Source organism: Gavialis gangeticus, unplaced genomic scaffold (assembly GCF_001723915.1).
Source record: "Gavialis gangeticus isolate Ggan-Ray unplaced genomic scaffold, GavGan_comp1, whole genome shotgun sequence".
Taxonomy (NCBI): Eukaryota; Metazoa; Chordata; order Crocodylia; family Gavialidae; genus Gavialis; species Gavialis gangeticus.
Window position 1 is genome coordinate 102,399,922 of NW_017729031.1, and position 10,053 is coordinate 102,409,974.

The following is a 10,053-nucleotide window of genomic DNA, read 5'->3' on the forward strand; positions in this document are numbered from 1 at the left end:
CCAGTTCCATCTCCGCCTTGGCCTTCCTGACTGCCCCCCTTATGGAATAGACCAGCCACCCCGGTTGTACCAGCACCTTCAATTTTAACATAAAGGGTCTCCAGCAACGTTGAACCTCCATTAGCATTTGCCCTGCCCCTAAAGTAAGCACAGATGCTCTCCTTTATCCAACTGCTCACCCTAGGGGAGGGGTTCAGGAGAAAAGACCACCCTGAACAGAAAGGATTTTTTATCTGTTCTTGCCTGGAGTCTGATGGTAAGTGCTGTAAGTAAAAGCAAAATGCCACAGGGGTGACTAGAAAACCATCAGAGGAATGAGGGAGTGTGAAATAAACAATATAGCTATTCTGCTCCCTGTTAACAGGCTACAAGAGGCTCTTTTAAACTTCTGAGTCACTTTTTAAAGCTGGAAAAGAGCAAACAGTTGTTTCCCTTTGTGTTGTGCTTCGCTTCCTAATTCCTTAAAACAGGAACAAAGTGAGACCCAGTTGTCCCTTTCGTACAACCCTCTTTATATTCCTTCAATGTAGTGAAAAGCTAAACATGCTCTAAGCCTGGGCAGCAGACGTGCAATTGTTGGACACCCTCCTCCAAAGATTCGGGTGTAACTGACTAGCTTGGCAAGGCCAACTGCCATCCTAAAGCCAGACACAAGTTTTACTGACTTCGCACTTCAGGCGAGGGTGTGTTGAGGGAAGGAGAGGAGGTCAGAGCTGCTTCATGTGCCAATGTGAGTATCAAAGCAAACTTTCTGGCAGCTTTTTTTGCAGGTGGGAGACACCATAGGCTCAGAAAGACTCAGATCCAATCCCTAGCTTTGTCACCAAAATATTCTGTGACCTTGGTGACATCCCATCCTCGCTCTGTGCCAGAGGTGGTGCCCAGGGTGGTGGCAGCGAGCAGGGTAGTGTCTGTGGCAGTTGGGCCAGCAGCACAGCAGCTGCTGTTTTTGCACTGTTCCCCTCAACTCGGCACCCAAGGCTGGTGCCCTTCTTCGCTACGCTACTGTTCTTTTCTCCTCCCAACTTATGCCCGTCTTGCCTATTTAAACTATAAAAAACTGGGGTCAAGGGCTCTCTCTTGCTTTGTATCTGTACAGCACTTAACACAAAGATAATCCAATCTCTATAGGAGATTCTGAACAGTGAGGTAGTAAAAATAATAACAGCAATAAGTAGAAGGCAGATACAAAGTTCCCCAGAATTAATGGATAGACTCCTGCTGACTACACTGAATTTTGGATCAGGCCCTATAGGCTAAAGGGACTGAAATTCAGAGCTAACTGAGAAACAGAGAGGAAACAAGTGAGCGATGGAGAAAGAAAGCGTCACTAACATTGCAGACAGACAGAGCAGGCCGTATTCTCTGAACAAGCATCGTTTATCCCAGGTTGTCCCTGCACACACACATGCACAGAGTCTTCTAAGAAAAAAAGGCCAATTAATTGTAGGGAGACTCAGGGGAGAGGAAATGAAATGAAAAATTGAGTCTGAGTTATAAAAATAAGTAATTTTTTTCCTACTTGCAGGAGGCTTATATTAATTAAACATTATTACAGTGAATGAGATGGGGAGGGTTATTAAGTCTGGGACTGGCTGTAAGTGTTCTCTCCTGTTGCCTGAGGCCCCAGTGATCTTCAGATATTAATCTTCTAAAGCACTCAAATGCTGAAGAGATAAACACTTGAAATATGAAAATGTTTTTCTCTGTAGCAGGCACTGTGAACCCTGTGTCATGTCAAAGGATTTGTCAGATGTCCATAAAGCTTGTGCTTTTTCCAGTTCCAATTCATGGTGTAAGAGGGTTGTGCACCTCAGAAGTCAACAGGAAAAGTCTGGGGAGGGGTGTGTGTGTGTGTGTGTGTGTGGGTGTGGGGGTGTGTGTGTGAGAAGAGCCAATGCAAAGACAGGAGGGATCAACTCACTACTGCAAATCCTCATGCCTAATACATGTGCTGACACAATATGGGTAAGACTGATCACCATATTTGGGGTCAAGAAGAAATTTTAGTCTGTGGCCAGATTGGTACCGACTGTGGGGGGTATTTGTCTGCCCCTGTAGTGGCCCCTTCCTTGGATATCTCAAGAGTATATTAACAATCTTTACAGCAGCCAGACATACAATGAATTTGTATAGAGTGGTTTGGATAGGGATGATCCTGTCTCAGGTAGGGGGTTGGACTAGATGACTTCTGGAGGTGTTCAGTGTAGTCAGCAGTGTAGTCTCTTCCAGCTTTCTTCTCTATGGGCACATCTACATGTGTGGTTTAATATGCATTAGCCTGTTTTAATGCGCATTAAAGCATCACAAAAAAAGCTATTTAGTTCATTAGCTATTTAGTGCTATTTAGTTAATCCACATTAAAATAGGCTCATGCACATTAAGCATCACTTAAAAACTGTGGGCATCTATACATGTGCTCCAGGGAGGAGAAGCAGGTGCTTCAGTTAGAGTGGCTCTGAGAGCCACTCTGCTTAAAGTGCTTACAGTGTCACGTGTATTCAACATCCTGCACTTCAAAATGGTGGCGGAGCACTTGAACTAAATCTCATGCAACAAGCTTTAGTTAAAGTGTTCCCACTGCCATTTTGAAGTATGGGGATGCTGAATAGATGCGACACAGAGGACGCTGGAGTGTGTTAATTAACACACTACAGCAGACTCGATTCATTGAGTCTGCTCTGACACATGCTAATTAGCAGGTGCCCTGCACTGTTTAGTTAATGTGCATTAATACAGGCTAATGCACATTATCCTAGTACCTCACAATGGAGGTACTAGATTTAATGCACATTAAATCAAGGGTGTTAATGCATGTGTCGACACACCCTAAGATTCTATGTGGAACTACTGTTGTGTGTCAAGACAGAACTAAAGCCATGTGAAACATTTTCACATCAGCCTCAATGCGACCACTGCATTCGCTGTGCTGAGCTCAGCCCATTTTTACAAAGATTAAGTGATTAACTGAGCTAATGTTATCTGGAAAGCAGTGAACATCCTTCATCCTCCACACACCTCTCCTCCAAAGATATCTACGGTAAAGAGAGGGCACAGGTCTCAGAACTGGTTCCAAGAGAGGAGTCTAAGGAATTTGATCTTCCAAACAAATCAGCAACATTTGGCTTACTCCCAATCTCTGCAAATAATCTCTACAAAACCCTTTATTAATTAAGTCCAGCAAGGCTCACTTAGCCCTAGTGAAAACCCAAGTTCTTCTGCTCTCAAAACAGGTCCCTAGCAGAAAAGGGAAAGAGCAGAATTCAAGCAATAAGTGTTTTCTGTATCCTCAAAGAGTTCTATTAGCACGAACAACTGAAATCTCTTCTGTGCAACAACAGGGTGCCAAATAGCTGAAGTCTGCACCTTCCCCCAGGCACAGGGATGTTATATTGGCTGTGAGAAAGAGAGAGGATACACAGCTAGAGGAGAAACACAATGTAGGATAATAGATGGGCCCAAGCAAATAAGTTTGGATCAGGATTTGTATTCAAGTCTAAACTTTCCTGTATATCTTGTTGGGCATTCAGAGCCAGGCCTCTGACTCAAGCCTGGCTCTAGTCAGGGCCGTGATTATCAGTAGCAATCCTGGTTTTCTCCGATTTAAAAAAATCCCCAATTTTTGGTTTTAAAAAAGTAACCCCAAATCCATATTCTTCCATGATTAAAAGGAAATACCACTATGTATATTAGTGATGTTTCGTTTAAAACACAGAACAATGTGGATTTGGGGTTACTTTTTTTTAAAACCAAAAATTGGGGATTTTTTTAAATCAGAGAAAACCAGGATCCCTGATTATCAGTCCTGTAAATATGAAAATAACTTGCAAATCAGAATACCCAACAGAAAATGTTCAACTCTGCAAAGCCTTCACTAATGTTAAGTACTGACAAAATCCATCCCATTTTTCCATGGAAAAATGCTGTAGCCTTTCTTCCCCTTTCTCTTACATTATATTAATTGGCTTACCAGGAAGGGACCCGGTGCTTGGTCCTGAATTGTCAATCCAGGTGTTTCTAGAATGGAAAGACCACACATCACCCGTAGCAGAGTCAAGCGACCAACCACACAGGTCTTCAGGGAGATCAAAGTTGCAATTGAATCCTGCAGGGAGCTGGGAATCTTATAAAAAGAACAGAACAAAATAAAGTGGGATTAAACAGTGACCTGCTGTACAGTAGTGCTATTTAAAAACTAAAATAGCTGGCAAGCCATAAATACTGAAGAAAGCATGAAATCTGTCCCTCACTCATGCTTTTAACCTATCTCATATTTCGGCAGCTCTGAGGATCAACCTAAGTTCTGCATCATCAAAATGCTCACACTGAGTCCTTCAGCTAATCCACCAAACTAAGCAAATATAAAAGCAGGCACCAAATGCTTCCAGACTCTAATCAGCACCTTCTCTTCATCCCCTGGAGCAGCCAAATATTAAATTCCTTCTTAAATGTCAGGGAAGAACGTTTCCTAAGTGCGCTTGCCGCGCTGTGTAGCTCCACTCTGGCTCCAAACGAGGAAGAATCTCAGCTACCCCAAAGCTCAGCTATTGCATGCCAGATCTAATTGTCAGTATCAGAAGGGAACTGGCTATCCAAACTATAAATGGTCACTCATGGCTCAGTACCTACTATTTAAAGTGTTAGCAATGGGGCAACAGTCGTCTAGTAGAACAAGTTTTGAGATAAAAGTTAAGAAAGCCAGCTTCTAATCCTGGTTCTGCTCAGTGTTGCATGAAGTAACCTGCAGCCCATCATTTGGCCTTCCTGTACCTTATTTTCCCTACCTGTAAAATGGGGGTAATGTTTGCTTGCCTTTGTAAAGGTGGTGTGAAATCTGGAGATAGATTCCATCAGCTCAAAATGTTATTGTATGACCTGAACTGTGGATAGACCTAGTTCTTGGATCACTGGGGAGGCCATGAATGTATGTCTGCAGCTAAGAGGAAGGTCACTGTAAGGGGATGGCTTAGTGTGAAGCTGGAGAAAGGAGCCATTTTGAGGCACTAGTTTTTAAGATGTGGTCTGACACAGTCAGAGGTTATGGTCCCAAATGTCAGGCATGTATGGCGGGTGGCCAATTATAGTTAGGCCTTGTTTGCTGTCCTGGGCAAAGAGGAAGTTTTAAATCACCATGTGCACAGTCAATGGCTGTCTGTAGGAGGTCAGTGACCTACACAATAGCCATCAGGTGAACATGACTGTGCAGTGCAAAGAGCCTCTCCCACCCTAGTCCCACTTCTGAATAAAACAATGTGGACATGGCTCCTTTTATTACAATGTAATCTAATTCTCCTGGAAGAAGAATTGTTTCTGTCAGACTTTCATAAATCTGATTGTCAAGAAAAATACTTGAAATGTTTGTGAAGCCTGAGAATGGAAATCATAGCTCAATGTGAGGGAAACCACTATGGTTACTGGCTCACCACGCAGCAGGGCACTCATGAATTCTGTAGCTTCAAAGAATGATAATAGTCAGGATTCTTTCCTTCTAGAGTCCAAAATCACTGCATTAGCATCAGAGGAGTTACACAGATGTATTGCTGGTGCAAAGAGATGAAAATTAGGTCTCTGAGCTGTTTTTATGACTTGAAAAACTAGCATAGAACCCAGACAGAATCCCTGTGAAAGGCACAGAACAGCCACTTAACTTTACAAAATCCTACTATGTTCATTTTTCCATCCAGGCATTGAAGCCAAGGTACCAAAATACAAAGAGAAATCTCAGGAGAAGGCTTTTCTTATGCAATTTCTAGTCAGTTTTCAGGTTCGGGAGATCCAAGTGAGTACCCATGCGTTTGGGTATTTATCCAACCATCAGTGCTGGGGGTCAAACTCTACTTTGAGCATTAGTGGTTAAAATCTAGTGGATTCCATGGAGTCACCTCTACCTCATCTACATCTACTTACTTATGCTACTTACATGGCCTTCTGTACCACAGTATATGAACATTTAATAGTTTGGGGCTTTGTTTGCACTTGGCAATGTAGCCCTGTGCAGAAATACCTGAACTAGCACTGAATGAGCCAACTGAGTGCAGGAGCTGAGGTGCTGCATCAGTGTGACATTCCTTAGTAGGGTTAATGAATCCAGGTGGAGCACCATGCTAACATGGCTACACTGCATTTGAGACCCAAGCTAGTTTTCTTAGAGCTACTGTGGGTATCTTTACGATGTACTGCCTTGTGCTGTATAAACAGAACCTCTAATGTTGTTATTCTCATGACTGTTGTACATGAGATAGAACTATTATCTTTAATTGTACAGGTGAGGAACTGAGTCCACATATAAATTAAGTTACAAACCAAGGAAATGAATGTACATTTCCTAAGCCCTTAGTCTAGCACCCTAACCACCAGACCAGCCTTCTTTTCTTCTGTTACTTTACTATCTTTCCTTGATATAAGACACTGGATTTGGAGTCTGATTCTTTTTCCCTTGACCTTTTCTCAGTGATATATCATTTTGCAGGTTTCCAAGATTCAGTCCCCTTAGGTAGGAGGAAATGGAAGGCTAGTCATCACTTAGCTGTTTAACTCATCATTAATTCTTCTACTCACCGTCACCCTCTCCACAGCCATCACCACATTCTGTTGTTTCCTCATCAGTTGGGTATGGTGTGGTGGTCTCTTCACTCTTCAAGGTAGGCTTCAGAGTCTCTGAAGTGGGCCTTACATCTGCATAAAAAGAATGAAAGAGACCCAACAATTATGAGCCTGATATACTCTGAGAACCCAAGAGAGGAAACCAAATAGAAAGCTTTTCTTCCCGAGTCTTATAATGAGAGACTAAGAAAGGGGCATTAAGAGCATGAAACGTAGACATGGTTTGACTCATTTGTGAAACTTGTTTTATATATGAAGTGAAAACAAGGAACACTTTGATCTGGAACCCTTTTTGGACAAGAATCCTTTAAACTTATACTCAATTTTTATACTTACGTCTATACTGGCTAGTAGGTTTACTGTTATTACCAGATAACAGAGATCACAGGCAGAACATTCTTTTCTTTCACAAAGGCGTGCTACATAAAAAATATTCCCACCAATTGTGCCAATTTATAAAACAAGTCACTCAAAACTGCAAATGACGTAACTGTGAATAGACCCAGAGAATCCCTAACGTGCACTGGCTTACTGCAGCAAGCATCTGGTTTCACACTACAGCCTCTTGACTATAGCTTTAAAGCAGCTCTGTCCAATTTCCCTCTTCCCAACACAAACTATGTGAGCCAGCCTAAAAGCATGTGTCAAGGGAAATTACATGCAAAATGGAAGATATTAAGATCAACAGTAAACGACATTCAGTTCCATCATCCTTTCCTTTTATATGGCGGTTTAACTGAAGTAGAGCAGTCAGCACAGTCTTGTTATTCTTTCCCGTTTTAAAAAGGTTTCCTTGCTCTATTATGTATGATTAAGTTTCTTTGTCGGCACCCTTTAGGATATCATTTAATAAAGCCAGGAGCTGAAGGAAACAGCTAAATACGTTGAATATTTTCCATTCACTGCTTCCCCTTTCTGTTATTAAACATGTTGCACATAAACTCTTCAGGTTTCTTTTTTTTCTGCAGCTGCCTTTTGTTCATAGTAAAATACCAAATAACCTCAAAGCCTTTTAATTTGTAGGTTCAAATTTGTTACAACCTCTTAAAACTCCAAAGGCGGCTGAGAAGCAAATTGCAAGCAGCAAGGCACAAAATAGTCATTAAAAAAACACCAGGTGAAGGCAACACGTCAAAAGCTGCAAGTTATTTAGATGCAATACGTTTTAGGCTGTTGTTCTTGTTCATTGAGATTTATAGCTGAAATGTGACAATGTGAAAGGACCTTGAAAGCCAAAGTGGCATACGGGACCCAGGCGCACAGCTGGTGTAAATTAGAGGACTTCTGCAGTCCTGGACAGTCTGCAGAAACATGTCTTGAAAATCAGTTACCACGGTGGAGTGCAACAAGATGGATACAAGAGATAATGAAAATGGCAAGCAGGACAATGCAAAGTGTGAAATGGGAAGGGAGAAAGAAAAGGTCCTTCTCCTCAGCAAGGCACTGAGTGTGCGACAAGAGGTAACTGCTGATCACGTTGCAAAGTTATCCAGCAACTGAAACCAGATGTTCAGAACTTCAAAGGGGAGAAGAACAGTCACAACCTAATGTTTATCAGTCTTCAATCTTCAGAGGAAAAATGTTGGCAGGTCTTTGAAACAAGCCAGTTGCTGACCAGTTACTTCACAGTGTTTAGCTACCAGCCAAATAATTTTTGAGCCTAGTTGCCATCAGTTACCTGTTTGACTCAATCAATAAAGCTGTTGGATGTCAACAGGAACAACAACAGCTGGGCCAGATCCATAGTAAACTTATAACCATATCTGAAATTATTAAATCATTGTATTTTAACCAGGTTCCTGATCTTGTTCCCATGCAAGTGCTACAGCTTGGAGCTTCACAAGCAGTGCTTATGCGCAGGTCTGTAACACGTCTGAGTCTCATTTAAACTAAACTAAAGAGCATCTGAATGAATGAAGAGTTAAAGCACTTTAACACACTTGTCACATGCTTTGTTTCCACACGTACCAGAATTACAAACAGCAATGAATGCTTGTAAATAAATAAAAGTTAAGGATATTTATGGCAAATATTATTTTAATGCTGTAAAGTACTAGACAGTCATGTTGCAAAATGACTGTCAGACACACTTGTTGGAAAAAATGTGATTATAATTTAAATATGATTATTAGAACAGTTCAAACGTAGTGTGGATAGCATCATAATAAAGAATTTGGACAAAAAAGCATGAGGGACTGAGACAGCTGAACTCCAGAGTATGATCCAGATTTGTTGCTGCACTGGACCGAGGTGGAAAGGCCACGAGGGAGCCAATTAGACATCCCTGACACAGTGCCTGGGCTACCCGAAGCTAGAGTAGCCACAGGACTGCTCTAAGCTATACCAATTGGCAACTACCCTTAAGAAGTTGTATGTCCATTACAGATAGCAAGGGGATGCAGGAGAACCTGGCATAAGGACTAGCTTGGCTGGCTTAACACCTACTAGCAACTTCTCCATGCCAGGGGAATTCTCAGCTAGGAAGATACAATCAATTTCTGTACCTTTTACCCTGACAGAGTAACATGCAAGGGGTATAGCAAAGAAGAATACTTGGCACAGCTGGTTGGACTGGACTCTTTTTTTCTGTATGGGTTAAACAGTGTAAATGTAGTGACTGCTATCTTGGCCAAATACTAGACTGCAGCTCTCTCTAGTTAAAAGTTACTACAGCTTAACCAGAAGAGCCAAGCTCTGTAGCTGGAAACTATAACAGGACGTAAGGCCTCACAGAGTGGGTTATGTAATGCACACAATCTTAACCAGGGTATGTAACAGTTTCCCGGGAAAAGATTTGCCTCTACAGTTCAAGTAAGCATGTGACTTGTCCTAGCCAAAAGCCCCTACTCCAAGCCCATTTTCAAAAGGCTATGGATTCACAGATTTGAGAGCTAGAAGGGGTCATGATGGTCATCTGAGCCTCCTGCCTCTGACACAGTAGACAGAATCTCAGTACAAGATGCCTGTACTAAGCTCATAAGGTTTATTTTCCCTATAACATATAATGTGCCAAAACATATACTCCTGATTTAAAGTTAAATAATTTAGGATGAAATCCTGTTGTCATTGAAGTCAGTGGGAACTTTGTCACTGACTTCAGTGGGAACAGGATTTTACCCTTAGGATTGTTTTTTCTATTTGTTTCATACTTTTCTGGCAAATGCTTGTAATATGTCTTGTAGGACATAATAGAAGAAAGGGGCAGTAAAAAAAAACTCATGAAAGGCTAGGAGGGGACTATAGCTCTTTTAAGCTTCTTGGAGTAGTAACTCTTACAAGAAAATTCCTTTTACAGATGTGTTTTTAAAATAGAAATCATACCTCTTTACCACTGACATCTGGAGACCAGATTCAGATTTAAGCCGATTATTTAAAAAAAAAAAAAAAAGGAGGTCTAGCTACTGGCCTTGACAATTCAGTATCAAGCAGAACCATGTTTTTTAGGTATTT

The 10,053-nt window shown here is 41.6% G+C and overlaps 1 protein-coding gene across 1 annotated transcript in view; it reads right to left on the reverse strand.

The window, feature by feature from the left end:
• Nucleotides 1–10,053, reverse strand: part of NRP2 (neuropilin 2) — a 135,722-nt gene that overhangs the window by 52,013 nt on the left and 73,656 nt on the right. The window contains exons 11-12 of the mRNA XM_019522907.1: nt 6,559–6,675; nt 3,971–4,123 (exon numbers count right to left, since the gene is read on the reverse strand). Of these exons, the coding sequence (XP_019378452.1) occupies nt 3,971–4,123; nt 6,559–6,675 (270 nt within the window). The remainder of the gene's footprint in view (nt 1–3,970; nt 4,124–6,558; nt 6,676–10,053) is intronic.